Source organism: Paroedura picta, chromosome 12, assembly GCF_049243985.1.
Source record: "Paroedura picta isolate Pp20150507F chromosome 12, Ppicta_v3.0, whole genome shotgun sequence".
Taxonomy (NCBI): domain Eukaryota; kingdom Metazoa; phylum Chordata; class Lepidosauria; order Squamata; family Gekkonidae; genus Paroedura; species Paroedura picta.
In genome coordinates, this window is record NC_135380.1 from 27,173,204 (window position 1) to 27,188,771 (window position 15,568).

A 15,568-nucleotide genomic window follows, 5' to 3' on the forward strand; every position below is an offset into this window, starting at 1 on the left:
ATTGGGACTACTTAAAGATTTGGAAACACAAACCTTTGAAACCTGACTGGAAAGGTCCTGTGCAGATCCTTTGGATGAGTCACACTGCGGTGAAGATGGAAAGAAGCAATCCTTGACTGCACCAAACCTGAGTGAAGAGAGCTCCAGTTTCTGTCAACGAACCAGGATGAGAAGAAGCTGATGTCAGGATGGCCAACAACCTAGCAGTTGGAGAGAGTCAAGGCAGGAAAGTGAGAAGCTGAACCTCTGGATGGAGTTCAGAGGCTTTGGAAGCACAAAGAATGACTGAGTTAAATTGGGAATTGAATTCCTTATTAGATGGGGGAGAAGGACTGGAAAGACAATATTATTCATTGTTTGATAATTATAGGAATTTGAGGTTGTGGGAGGAAATTTATAACCAAGAGTTTTGGTGTCATTTTTTACTAAAGTGTCACCACCTACAAAAGGAGAAACATGGTTGTCAAGTGAGGGTGGTTAGTACTCCGTGTTTGGGAAATGGAGAAATGGCTTTTCTGGAAATACAGTGCTGTGAAGTATATCACCCATTCAGTGGGGTGTGGAAAGGGGTCATTTCTTAACAGAGTAAAGTCATCTACTACTTGAGAATCCATGAAGTTCCCTTTTTCCTACTTTTCTGAGGCCATTTGTGGTGATCCCACTTACAAGACTTCCGTACAGTTATTCACAGGCCTTGGAATATAAGAGGCTGTAGACTCATACCTCCCCAGTGTAGAATGCAGACTGAGTCCTTGATGGAAATTTGGGGGGTGGGAGCAATACTTCATATAATATCACTGTTGTTGTTGTTTTTTCTTTGATGGTGCTGTATTTGGTGGTTTGGTTCCCCACTCCTCCACATGATGCCAACTAAGTGACCTTGAGTCAATCACAGCTGTCTGAGAGCTTTCTCAACCTCACCTATCTCACAGGGTGTCTGTTGTATAGAGAGGAAGGGAAGATTATTGTAAGCCGCATTGAGACTCATAGAATCATAGAGTTGGAAGGTACCTCCTAGGTCATCTAGTCCAACCCCCTGCACTATGCAGGTCACTCACAACCCTATCACTCATCCACACTAACCTGCCACCCCCTTGAACCTTCACAGAATCAGCCTCTCCGTCAGATGGCTATCCAGCCTCTGCTTTAAAATTTCCAAGGATTTTCAGGTACTGAAAAACAGGGTATATAAAAAAACTCTTCATCAAAAAAAATTTATCAGAATTCATTTGTGGTACAGTAAGAAGTAAACAGACAACCATGTGGAACCTGTGTTCTCTATGATTTTCCTTGATTATACCGTTTTTCCTAGTAGAGGTGGGGGAGACCAGACACCCCTATCAGGAGACACTCTACAATGGCCCATGCAGGTAAGTGACTATATCCATGAAAATGATGTAGATTTGAGATTACGAGTTGTTCCAGGAAATTTAACACACACATGATCACATTTGAACAACAGAATGGGATAACAATAATGATAATAATCCTTGGAAAGATGTGTGGCTTAAGTTAGGCATCCCCTCTAACCAAATAAGGCATAGAAGTTTTTTTCCAGTATGTCTGAACACAGCTGGAGTATGGAATGATTTACGAAGAATAACGCCAAAATATTGTAGCCATATGTTATATGCAGACATAAGTAAAATGCAAGTAAATATATCTTTAGTAATAACCTGCCTGGGACTTCATTGGATATGTGGAGAAAATGCCTTGAAGGCCTTACCACTAAGGTGGAATGGCATATGTTCTTGTGAATATCTGGTGCCTCCAGTAGAAAAATATCACCAACAATTCCTAAGGAGTTTTGAATTTAGGGAGCTTTGTGTATAGGCTTAAAAGAGCTACAAATAATGCATCAGCAATACAAAAAAACAGGGTACCATTATATTGCAAGGACACTCTTTCTGAGGGACTAAGAATTATTGATTTAGAAAAGGCAATTTTAAATATTGCACATGAACTGGAAATTGGTTTTAATATGACAATAAATACTACACAAGATGTGCAAAAATTCATTATCAGAGGTTGTTCTATGGAATCAAAGGGCACTTGACATGTTAACAGCCCAACAGAGAGGGATATGTGCCCTACTGGGAGAGAAATGGGGCTTTTATGTCAGTCAAAATGGTAACATAACCAGAGAAACCTCAAAGATTAAAGAAGCTATAAAAGTATTTTCAAAAGTAGGACAGGATGATCAATGGGATCTCTGAAGTTAGATGTTTGGATAGATAGCTGATTTAAAAGGTTGGTTCAAAAAAGTGATACATACTGCTAATATGATCATTGCTATGTTGGTTTCGATTTGCTGCCGCATATAATGTATTCTGAATCTCATGACAGTATGGATGAATGGTTTTACCTTAAAGTGACCTACAGCAAAGAACTATTGAAAAACTTTGCAAATTTAGTTGAAGGCAAGAGGTTACACCAACATTGTCAAAGCAATATAGTATCAAAGGGTAGATTGATAGGCCAGAGTAGAGTCATTTTAGATTTTAAGGCCATTTTGGATGGCTGCAAAGCAGCTACCCACCAAATGTGCAAAGCAAAATGTATCAATAGGTATGCTGAAGACTAAAAGTCATTGTCCTATGCTAGACAGGCTGTGCTGAAGGCCATAGTAGTATACTGAGTATAAGGAAGATAAGAGAACAGAGAATTTATGAGGACCCAAATGGGAATAAACAAAAGTGTGTGAGAGAGATATGGTGCTATTATCAGCAATCAGCAAAGTATAAATAGTTATATAACCCAGTAAGTATTGTGCATGTCCATGGACCGGTCTAATAAGGTCTACAGAAACACATGCCTGGTAGTTGTACGACCAGGAAAGGTAATTTGCACACACTTGAGAAGTAGTTTACTGTGTGTTATAAAAGCCAACGCCTTGATGTCTTGGGCTGATTTTTATGCTGGGATTTCCTTTGTTGCAATAAAGTGTTATCTGCTTCTGAAATCTGACTAGTTGTATTTTCAATTGGAGTTTGGCACACCAGATAACAGGTCATTTGCCCTTTAGTATACTATCCAATTACTAACCAGCATTGACCCTGCTTAGCTTCCAAGATCTGAGGAGACCGGACTAGTCTGAGCTATACAAGTCAGGTTCAGAACCCTTCTTAAAACTCATCCAATGAGCAGTAGGATGCTAGCCAATGAGCAGTAGGATGCCAGCCACATAAGGTCATCTTAGCATACATGATGTCCCTAGTTCAAGTCCTTAATGTGCCTAGCTACAAAACAGCCCTGGCAGAAGCCCTAGACATGGATGTGGTTTTGCACTGTCACACACAATCACTGTGAATGGAAAGCACATGGTGATTGCCTGTCCCAGAATCCAGTCATTTTGCTTTTAATACCCTCCCATGTGACTATTCCCCTCTGCTGCACTCGTGAGACTAAAAGTATTGCTGGTTGCTACTATTCATCCCAGCAAACCTTGTTCTTTATTTCCCTTCCCCATTATATAGCTGTGTGGTTTATCACACACCACCAGAATTAGGGAATCATGAACTATAAAGAGTATACCTTTTTCCTTTGCTGAAGCATAGCTGTGTAGGCAAGGCTCTTTATTCATCCTGCCCTACTGAGTGTCCATTGCTGAAAACATCTGAGGTTAGTAACAAGCAGAGGGCAAGAATAAACCCCAAACAAAGTTAGTGCTTTATTATTATCTATTAAGTATTTATTTAATGTCTAGGCCACCGCTCCCTGCGTGGCAGACTCAAGACAGCTTACGTCCTAGAATCTGTACACAAATTAAAATCATATAACCATACATAGATCAGTGGTTGTTATTAATAACGGATAGGGGTAGAACTCCAATAATTAGATTTAGGGGGTTATACAATTATTTCAAAGGGGGGGGGAGCATTATCTGATCATTATCAAGACTGGAATTCTTAAAGGAAGTCAGACAAATGGGGTTGCCAGCTCTTGAACTAGTAGGTTGCTGTTCCTTGAAAGCTGCACTGACATCCTGTCAAATCAGGGGTAGAGCTGACCTTAGCACTGTATGACCATGATAGATATAACTGTGCACATCAAAGAACTGTCAGCTAAACAGCTCGAAATTATGCAGGAAACAGCGTACAACATGAGAATTTGTGGTGAAGCAGCTAGATGCACAATGGTCACTGAAGCTGCTGGTCATGTTATAGACTCTGCAGGTAGTTAGTACTGTATTGTACATTGGTTCCATGTACATAAAAACCAAAAGGGACAAGTAGTCTTGCCAGCAGGCCTGATGAAAAGTGATCTTTCCCTTTCATGTACGGAAATGGTCAGCTGAAGCTTTTCACAACACATTAGTGAATGGCATCTAGGATATAACAGGGACAGAACATTTTTTCAGGCAGATGGCAACTTTAGACACAAGGACAATGATTAGTAATGATCTGCAAGAGCAACACAGAGCAAGTGGGCCCAAGCTCTCTGCACATAATGCTCTTTTGGTTCCCATATCTACCCCCTATTTCTTGCCCAATGGTTGGAATTACAAACTGGGGCACAGGACCAGTACTTACCCATCCCTTGCAAGGAGTCCCATTGGAATACTGTTATGTCTGTGGACATTTGGCCACTGATGCAAATGAGGGCTCCAGCCAGCCAAGGAACTAACCAATCAAAGGAACCTGATCGCTCTGCTAGAGCCAATCCGATTGCCCTGGTTAGGGCCAATAGGATTGTTCTGCTTAGGGCCAATCAGATTGTTCTGCTTAGGGGCCAATTGGATTGCTCTGCTTAAGGGCCAATCAGATTGCTCAGATTGCTCTGCTAGGACCAATCGGATTGCTCTGCTTAGAGCCAATCAGAGGCAGCAGCTGGCTGCCTGGAAGGTATAAAAGTGCATGAGTTTGCCTATTTTTCTTTGTTCAGTAGTTGTAGTCTGTTACTGGAGTTGCTAAGTAAAAAGAGCTGTTCTGGAGACTTGGGAGTCTGTCATCATTGAACCCACAGACTTAATAAATACTGTCTGCAGTTTCTGCTTGAGTTGTTCCTGGTAGGGATGCCAATCTCCAGGTGGTAGTTTGACATCTCCTGGATATAGATATCAGTTCCCCTGGGGGAAAAATATCTACTTTAGAAGGTGGACTGTGTGGAATTATACCTTGCTGGGGTCCCTCCTTTTCCCCAATCCCACCCTCCACCCAAAATCTCTAGAAATTGCCCAACCCAGAGCTGGCAATCCTACATGGTGGGGATTGCCATTTTTCAAAGTAAAAGACACCCTTAGTGTTTGACCAAAGGTTGGAGTGGCTAGAAATCACCCAGGCATCTGTTTGTGCTCTCTGCTTCCCAGTGGAGTTACTCTGGCATGACACATGACATTGCAATGATGTATCACCAGCACACCTCCAAGAGAGGGGCCTTTTTTATGCCATAGCAGCTAGTAAGACATGTATTGTTCAGGAACCAGTTGTAGAAATTCCTTAGCAAAATTAATCAAGACTCTCCAGATTCCTTTGTTGCGTTTGTGTTTAACAACCTTACAAACTAATAAAACTATTCTGGCATAAACTTTCATGGACTAGAATTTACCACCTCAGATTGTATTTATAAGAGCCTCTTGTGGCGCGGAGTGGTAAGGCAGCAGATATGCAGTCTGAAAGCTCTGCCCATGAGTCTGGGAGTTTGATCCCAGCAGCCAGCTCAAGGTTGACTCAGCCTTCCATCCTTCCGAGGTCGGTAAATGAGTACCCAGCTTGCTGGGGGGTAAACAGTAAAGACTGGGGAAGGCACTGGCAAACCACCACGTATTGAGTCTGCCATGAAAACGCTAGAGGGCGTCACCCCAAGGGTCAGACATGACCCAATGCTTGCACAGGGGATATCTTTACCTTTATTGTATTTATACAACTTTGTGATAGGTGGCCCCAACCGGGCTAATGAAGAGGTCTGAGCTGTCTCTCCCTCCCTCTTCCTGTAGGCCTGAGATAGGTTAGGTTGGGAGAGGTTGATTGGCCCAAGGTCCCAAATGAACTTCCATGGGGATTTAAAACTGGATGTCCCAGTTCCTGTTTCAAGCAAATGAACATGGTTACCCCTCTGGCATTATCATTTTACAATGATTGGACAGATCTTGCCTTATTTATGTGGCCAGTTTCTGGCTATGTATTAGAAAATAAGGACTCAAGGATTAACCCTAACGTGCCCTGCCAGAAACTGGGTTGGGAAGCTAGAAATAAACTTCCTGGGTATGGATTTGGGCTAAGGGCCTCTGAGGGTGATCCTTACACTTTGGATCAGGTCTGCAGTTTTGGGGAGGGAAGACAGGAGGTCTTTTGGGATTTCTTTTAAACAGTATGAAGGAAATAAGAACTGGCTAGCAGACAATAATGCACAAGAACCTTAATTCCAGAGGATTCGTCATGTAATATACGGGGACTATGTGTCTCTGTAAAGTCCATGGTTACCACATTGGGTTGGGAAACATGCAGATTTGGGAGGGTAGAGCCTGAGAAGGGTGGTGTTTGGGGAGGGATTTAAATAGAGTATAATGGCATAGTGTGGATCTTCTGAAGCAACCATTTTCTCCAGGTGACCTGACCTCAGTCATCTGAAAATATTGTAATCCCAGAAGGACTCCAGTCTGGATGTTGGCAACTCTGATAAAGACTAACACTTTAACTTCAATCATAAGATTTCACGGACTAGAGCCTCCTTCTCTAGTCACAATAAAGGAAAGGACAAGATTACGAGGGCACCCCCAGAAGGCAAAGATGCACAACCTGGTCTACATTTAGAGAGGCCTAATTTTGCTTCTGAACAAAGGCAACGCATTTCTTTCAGCCCATCAACACACCATCTAGGGCAGGGGTAGTCAAACTGTGGCCATCCAGATGTCCATGGACTACAATTCCCACGAGCCCCTGCCAGCATTCAGACCTGTAGGAAACCCTGCATCCAAAACCCTAGATCAGGAGTAGTCAAACTACGGCCCTCCAGATGTCCATGGACTACAATTCCCATGCGCCCCTGCCAGCACTCATTGGCAGGGGCACATGGGAATTGTAGTCCATGGACAACTGGAGGACCGCAGTTTGACTACCCCTACAGGTTCGTCAAGAAAGCCTGGTCTAAATTATGGGTAAGAAGAAGCTAGAGGGATATGAGGGGGAACTCATAAGGACCCTTCCGCTGCGGGAAATGGTGGTTCTCCCTCCCTCCCTGCAAGTATTCCAGCAGCAGCTGGACAACTGCTTGCCGATGATGCTTTGGGTTTAGGACGCAGGGTTTCCTACAGGTCTGAAATTTTGAGCTAGGCTTTTCTCAAGAGCCCACTTTCAGGGAGCAGTCTGACCTGCAGAGGCAGACGATCAAGCGGGGAGGAGATGGACCATAAGGGCAGTTCTCTAAGCTGCCTCACCCCCTTCTTCCACGACCATAACTGCCCTGCCAGATCATTTCCCCCCACAGCGGGCAGTATCTGGGAGTTCACAGCGGCACAGGAAAAGGGTGGTCTTAGTGCCCCCAGGCATCACAGATAGACTGCCTCTGAACACGGAGCTTCCAGCGCTCGCCATCCAGAAGGATCCCGCCTGCCTCCCACTCGTGCACCCGGCGCACGGCCCCTTTAAGAACCATGTAAACAAAGCCCATCGCCTTCCCTCCCGCCCTCCCTTTCCCGCGCGTGTGCTGACGTTACTGCCGCGCGCCCGGCCCTCGCACGCAACCGCAGCGAGCCGCTCCATTCTCCAAGCCAAGGCGGCCGCGATGGCTCCTCAGGTTACCCTATAGGATGGCTTACGCCGAGTGCGTGAGGCGGCCGGCGTGAGTGCGCAGGCGCAACAGCCTTGGTTGGGTTGTTGGAGCTGGGGGGAGGAGGCGAAGAGGGAGAGCAGAACATGAATGGAGCAAAATGGCGGATCATGTGCAGGTGAGGAGAGAAGAAATGGGGGCCCCTCCCCCGCCAGCGAGGCCTGGGCCGAGGCCGCGTCGCCGAGGCCGGCCTGCGGGGCGAGCGGCATCTCCCGGTGCGGGGCGGGCCTGGTCCTTCCACTCCCCGAGCCCGCGGTCGGCGGGGAGAGGCCCCTTGTGAGGGCCAGAAGGCAGAGGGTCCTCCCGCCCTCCTCACCTGCAGGGCGCGGCTGGGTGGGGGGATTCCCGGGCGAAGGGGGCGGCCTCCTCAGGGATCGGAGGGAGACTCGCACGCTGGGCCTGCTCGGCGGACTCGGCAGGCCGCCTCCCCTCGGGGGGAAAGGAGGCGCGAAGCCGCAGCCGGGAGCCAGTGGCCCGCCTCGCCTCGGCCGCCGCCGGCCACCTCTGCGGCTGGAATCCGGTGCGCGCCTCAGGAGTCGTGGGACTTCCCCAGAAGCGCACCTCGCGCTTCTGTTGCCGGGTGCTGGGCGCCTCTGAAGGGGCTCCTGCGCCTGCAGCCTTTGGAGGGGAGACGGGCGCGGGAAGAGCCGCCGTGTTTACCTGGGAAGAGCGACCCGTGGCGGGTCCTTGGCGCCGGTTCCATGTCTGGATGGTGCCGCACGCCGGTGGGGCCAAGGGATGCCTTGGAAGTAAATTCCCCGGCCGTCAAAAACGAACCGTCACCGCAAGTCGTTTGGAGAACTTACTGTTCGCTGAGTCCTGCCTTTAGAAAGAGTGCCGTACAGTAATTGTGTAAACGCTTTATCTCTCGTCGTCATTCATTATTTAAAATGTGGGCTTTGATACTTTCTATCGAAGATACTTTCTGTAAAAAGTACCTAAAGTTGCTCAGTAGAGAGCAACTTTTTTGCTCAGTAGAGTGTCTGTACTGGTGGTAATACTTTCCCCCCTGTAAATTCGTTCAGTTTCTCTTACCTCTATGAGCCACCAGGGTGAGCTGTTTATTTGCTCTAAAAGTGGCCAGTGAACAGTAGCTTTGAAGTTCTTCTAGTTAGCATTATGAGTGTACTGGTATGTTGCAGCAAAAGCTGGATCCACGTATTTCCATTGTCAGTTGATGTAATATTTTTTTCCTCTGTAATATTTTTGCATGGGTACGTAGGTAGATAGCTCCACAATTGGCTCATTTGGCTATTTTTTCATTGTTTTTGTATGTGCAAGTACTAAGAGTGCTACACAGAACATGTGTCAGAATAGGGGAAACACAGGTGCGTCTGAAAGATGCTAATGGATGAAGTGGCCCCAAGTAACTGCCACATCACAAAGAGCCAAATGTGCTAAACAGACACTTGAGGAAAATATAGCTTTGTCATTAATAAGAGTTACTACTGGCCTGAATCATTTGCCCTAATTGCATTGTTTCCCGAATAAGTTTACTGCCCTGAGCCTCCGGGGAGGGTGGTATATAAATATAGTAAATAAATAAATATAAATAAATAAACTTCCACAGCAGCAACAAGGAGGTGGTTGCAATGCTGAAATAGTACTAGTAGTGATGTTTATTTCTGTGGAGCTTAAAAATTGATTGCTTCCATATTTTTCTCAGTTAAAAATAAGGCATCAGCAACCAGTTTTGTTTAGATTCAGTCAGCTTGCTGTAGCAATCCTTCCAAATGTATTACTCTGGGGAAAATTTGTAGACATATGATAAAGTAAGGCATTGGGGCTGCAGACTGTATTTGGATTTTGAGTTGCTTGACATATGATTCCTGCTTGGATTCAGCTCTTACAGGAATAAGGCATTCCTTTCAGTATATTACTTGTCACACAAGCTGGGATTAAGAGTTTCTACATATTCAGTCAAAAGTCACTAGCTTGCCCAGTCACAAAGTTTCTTTGGTCATTTTGCCTGAAAGGAAAGCGGGGAGCTCTCCTGTAATTTACTGTGCTTTTGTGCCTAGTCTCCTTGAAGTCTCACAGGCAGCCAGACAAGCAGTTACTGATTGAGCTCATGTATGGGGATTATCTTTGCCCCAATAACAGAGAGATGCTGATTTTTTTTAAGTGGACAGGTTTGGTTGCAATATATATGTCTGCATGCCTTGATATTCACCTTGAACTTAATAGTAGGGACAATTGGGAAGCTAGTTGTGTTTAGTTTTATGGTACAAGAGCTATGGCCAGGTTTGGGTAGCACATTTCCTATGCAAATGTAATATTAAACTAGAACTAAAGCTACCATGTTGCAAACTTAAATGGACTCCAGGGAATGGTAGAGGACAGGAAGGCCTGGAGAATCATTGTCCATGGGGTCGCGATAGGTTGGGCACGACTTCACACTTAACAACAACAAAAGCTACCATGTAGTCACGGTACATGCATAAATTCTTTATATTTTTGTACCGTATTCTTATAAAGAAGAAATCTTGTAGTAGTTTCAACAGCTCATTCCTAGACCCATCAGTGTATCACTGGTGCTGGTGTAACATTGACGGAGCTAGTTCTGGATCCTTTGCTCATTCAGTAGAGAATGCATGTCATAAGCCCAATTCCAAGAAGCTGGCTTCGTAGTGATGCTGCTTACATCAGTTACTCATAGAGCAACATGCCAACGATTCCCCATGTTACCCAAGTATAGAAACATCCAATGGATATTCAAGGTGTCAGCATACCCCCCAATATCACCTGTCCCCATCATACAGAATAAGATAGGGAAAGAACAAAGACAGCATGGCATGTTCCACGTTCCACTTTAGTGAAGACTGGCATAAGAGTCTTGTGGCTACAACATTTCTGGAAGCTTTGCAGATGGGAGCTTGAATCCCAACTTTTTGACAGGTGAAGACATGGAAGGTAGTACGACCTCTCCAATCATTTCCAGACACTTCTCCTGCACAAGGTTTAAGGCTCCAAGAAGCAAGGAGCTGGTTTGTGATCTTTATTTTTGTAAAGACTACTTTCCCCAGGAACATAGTATAGAAAACTACTTATCTAGAAGCAGGCGCAATGAAGAAACTGGAAACAACGCAAAGCTCAGCTTTTCACCAGCAAGAATAGGAGCAAAAGTGAATATTCATCTAACTTCTCTACCAGGTGTTGAAACCTGTCATGTGTACCACATGAAAGACTGCATAGTAGAGGTGTGGCTTGCCTGAAATTCTTTATTCAAGTTCAGCATATAATTAGCTGCCAAAGAAGCCCCAGGTACAGCTGAAGTTTTGCAGCATCAGATCCAATCTCAGGGGATGAGCAACTGCCACTGATAGGTTGCTGCTGACTTTAATCACTTCGTTGAGCACATTCCCATGTAGCCTGCTGGATTCATGAGGTTAAGTCATGGTATGCTACTAGTCATCCCAGTAATCTTTGTTCTCCATCCCTCCTCTCCATCATGTGAACTGTGAGTCCAGAGAAACCTGCCCTTCCTTGCTACTGTACAATTAACTATGCTCACACTGGAGAAATCTCTCAGCCTTCTCCCAGAATGCCTTGCTGCAGAAAGTGGCAATTGGTGACAAATAGGGAATAGGTATAGACCACTTGTCTGTCAAACTCCATTGCAAGAGACTCGGCTGTTACAAAAATATCCAAACATTTGTTGGTCTTTTTAAAGACTGGGCTTCTGAAAACGGACATGGTGGGATTTACCTGTTGGGGGCATAGTGTACTCACCAGGCCAGTACTGTTGGACTGTTCAGTGGAGCTATTATTCTGCAAGAGCAAAAATGTCCTGAATGTTTGGCCAGCCGGTGTTTTTGCTGAAGTAACTGGTAATAACCAAGAAATGTGATTGTGGTCCCTGTTTCCTCTTATACATCGAGCTGTATTTGCATAATATCACACTGACATTGCAGTGATGTTTTGCCAGTATCTCTTGTTGTGGGCTTTCTGTGCTGTTCATGTTTAGTGTGTGTGCTTATATGGAAACCATTGCTGGGAGGAAGGGTTGTTAAGCCAGTAGAATTTAGGGTGAAGAAGGAATGGTTGTAATCAATGCACAATAAGTACATGTTGCAGAGGAGTGAAGAGACTTTAGTAAAGTTTAAGGGAGATGATCCTCTTCCTTTGGTTGCCTGCCTGCATGAAGTGCTTTGTCCTTGTACTCCTATATAGCGTTGAAGATCCAGTTCTATATTTATATTTTGATATTTAGTATTTATATGGATTCTGAGCAAAGCTGTGGCAGCAGTGTGCTGTAGAAATGTTCATTTTTCGTGGTTATTTCATGCAATCTGTCTGGTGGATTTTAATCCTGCTGTTCCTCCAAGGATCTCAGAATGGTATATTTAGTACTCCCTTTCCAGATTTATGAGGTTGTGTAAATTGAAACAGGGTGATTGATGAAAGATCATTCAGCAAGGATCATGACAGAGTGGGGATTTAACCACGGGTCTCCGAGATTCTAGTCCAGCTTTTTTCAACCATTTGACTGTGGAGGAGCCCCTTAAATAATTTTTCAGGTTTCAAGGAGCCCCGGAAGTGCTGTCAGCTTGCCACGCCTCCCTGCCATGCCCCCGGAAGTGCCATGTCACTAGAAGTGACATCACTACCCACCTTAACAGGCAGGCTCAAGGAGGACTGAAAGGGGAGAGACAGGAGGTGGTTTAAGCCGGGAGTAGGCATGCAAGTTCCACTCCTAAGTAAATGAACCATGAGAGAACTCACACTCAGGAAGGGGGGGAGCAATGGAAGTAGCTGGTCCCCTAGCTTATGACTGTCCATTAAAGCAGGAGGAGAAAGGATGCGCCCCCTCTGGAGCTCCTGAGGGGACCCCCGGATCTAGTCCAACACTTGCAGTAGTATACTGACTTTTGTTTGCTGATGTTCTGATACCAAAAGTCCATGGTTAGTCTCTCAAGAGTTGCCTGACAGTTGTACACTTAACTTCAAGATTATAGCACATTATATTCTAAACATGATAAATTAATCAATAATGAAAGATGTGTCTGGTTCTATCTGCTGGTAGGAAACTCAACTACTTCCAACCTAAGAAATCTGTAAGCATATGCCAAATGTAGACCACCAGTTGTGTACTGTGTTCTGCTGTATATTGACACCCCCCCTTTTCTATAGAGCTAGTTGCAATGTTTATTTCACTTATTTATTAGATTTCTAGCCCGACCTTTCCTGAAGGCCCACAGTAGAAAATATATATATATTACTGTATCCTCATAACACTATGAAATGGATTATGCTCAGAGTGAGCTCAAGGTCATCCAGCAAAATTCTGTAGCAGAATGGGAGTCTGAACCTGGCTCTCAGATCCTAGTATAACGCTGTAGCTGATGCTCCGTGTGGTTTACTGCGAGCACTGTGACCCACAGACTATTCTGGCTAGGTCTAAAACCTGCAGGTCAATACTTGGCTTTATTATCTAGCTCTGAAACACATTGCATTGAAATAAAGACTGCTGCTGTTTACACAGGAAAAGTTAGATGTTCTTTATGTTGGTATTCCTGATTAACGGTTTGAGTTTGAGGCTGGTATTGAGTATATTATGCTATAGATATCCATACCTGGGGAAGTATGATAAACTTTGTTCTGTATGGCTTGAGATATCCAATCCCATGTTGAAAATGTGTGAGGTTGTAAAAAAATAAGTGTTGTAAATTATTTATCCCTATGGTTGGAAAGGGGTTTTTAAAGTGTTAAGTTATTAAGTTAAGTTATTAGAACAACAACAACAAATACTACAGTTAACAGGTTTGATTTGATGCTAGTTACAGAAACCTTAACAGCTACTGTAAAGCAGTGGAATGAATTATAAATTAATATTAAATATATTTTCTGTAGTGTAAATAGTTTGCTGATCAGTTCTCACTAGGTTTTATCTTGGAATACAAATATGAGTCTACAGTAACTTTAAAAAATTGAAATTAAATCAAACAAGCCAAAATAATCAAATATGTTCTAAAGGCAGTAATTCTAGCAAACTTCATGCAAACAAAATCATAGTGAAATAAAAAGGTAAATTCATTTTCAGTCTTGTGTGCAGACACACATTGGGACTGCGCAAGCGCATGCCAACCATGGAAGTCTTTCCCAGCTAAAAATCTACAGGGGGCACTAACGCCCTCTGAATTGCACACATGATCCCTCATAAGGCAAACCAATATCCCTTTGGGGGTGGAGGAAGAGGAGGCACTTAGTAGTGGGAAATGTAGTCCCCAGGAATATTCAGAGACTTCTGTGATGATGACTTTGGCTACATAGTGACTGTCCAGGGAAGAGGTGTTGGCCTTTGGACATTAAATGGAAGGGTTGCTAAAAGAAGATATGAAGATGTCACAGCCAGGAGAGGGCCAGGCACTTAACCTAACCCTTATGCCTGAGACACCTTTATTTTTGTGAGGGAGAGAGGGATTGTAGCTGACAAACTTCTTTCTTTCAAATTAAAATCCCCTTCTCTTTCTGGGGGTGAACTTTATGTATATTGTCCCTTCAGGGCTTTATTGTATTTGTCCCACCTGTGTCTTGCTGTCATGCTTGCAAAACCTACTGGATTGATGTATTCTCCCTCACAACCAATGAAATGTAATTCTCAGAATACAGGACTAACACTGTTTACACACTGGGAACTTCACTGCCCCAGCTCCTGTGCAGAAGCACAAATCGGGGGCAGATGAGGTGCACTGGGCCAAATGTTCCCCCGGGTAGGTGCAGGAAGAGGTGGGGCAACCTGCCACGACTAAAATTCCTGCTTGCAGCCCGGCATGAAACCTCCAGTGCATAAACGGTCTAAGGAAAGCGTATATCCCAGGTTAAATTTTGGCATAATCTCCCAGGTTTCTCCTTTAAACAAGTCCCTCTATGTTCTTCCCTCAAGAGCACCCTGGGAGAGATTGGCTCTCTCATTCTCTGGATTAGACTTCACTGTCTAAACAGCTTACTTGTCTGATCATAACTGTCTCTCTCAAATTGTTTCCACACTAGCGATATCGTTCAGTTTTCCTTTTTAAAGGGTGAACTTTTTCGCTCATTTCCACACTAAAATTTGCTTCTTCAGGCAAAGTCCCGAATTGCCCCCTCACTTGCCCCAAAGCAAAGGAATCCCCAGAAACTCAGATTTCATCTTTTTAAGCAAGGTCTAATGGTGTCTAATTCAGGGCTGCCCAACGCAGAAATGAGTACAATCAGGTTTTTTTCTGTGCCTGTCATTTTGGAATGCCCTTTTCCTTGTCACTGTCCTCCCTTCCTCCCCCCATTCTGAAAAAATTGGAATGATCATATTACAATGCTGTTTCTAAGTTTTTAGGAAAAGCAGTCTTGCAGTCTTACACAGCATCACTATGTAATATAACTCAGAGTTTTTAAAGAAATAGGCTGAGGACACTTGGGGGGAAAGGGGAGGAGATCAAGGGTACAGAATGGTAGAGTTAAGGGGTACAATGAAAACAAAGTAACAATTTTGCCAAACACATTTTTTGAAAAGGGGAAGAGTGCAAAGCATGATGGGAGGTTGCCTCCATCATTCTCAGTGTGAAAAGCGTGCTGCAAATTTCAGCCTAGGAAATAAGGAGTGGAAAGCCCAACTGCTGAAACGGTAGAGTCAGCTCACAGCATCCAAGGTAAAGGTAAAGGTATCCCCGGTGCAAGCACCGGGTCATGTCTGACCCTTGGGGTGACGCCCTCCAGCGTTTTCATGGCAGACTCAATACGGGGTGGTTTGCCAGTGCCTTCCCCAGTCATTACCGTTTACCCCCCAGCAAGCTGGGCACTCATTTACCGACCTTGGAAGGAT

The 15,568-nt window shown here is 44.4% G+C and overlaps 1 protein-coding gene across 2 annotated transcripts in view; it reads left to right on the forward strand.

Moving 5' to 3' along the window:
* Positions 1 to 7,677: 7,677 nt before the first annotated feature.
* Positions 7,678 to 15,568, forward strand: part of XPO7 (exportin 7) — a 58,208-nt gene continuing 50,317 nt past the window's right edge. The window contains exon 1 of one of the 2 annotated variants that reach the window (XM_077306014.1): positions 7,678 to 7,885. In XM_077306014.1, the coding sequence (XP_077162129.1) occupies positions 7,868 to 7,885 (18 nt within the window). In that variant the 5' untranslated portion in view covers positions 7,678 to 7,867. The remainder of the gene's footprint in view (positions 7,886 to 15,568) is intronic. The other variant, XM_077306015.1, reaches the window with a different exon arrangement.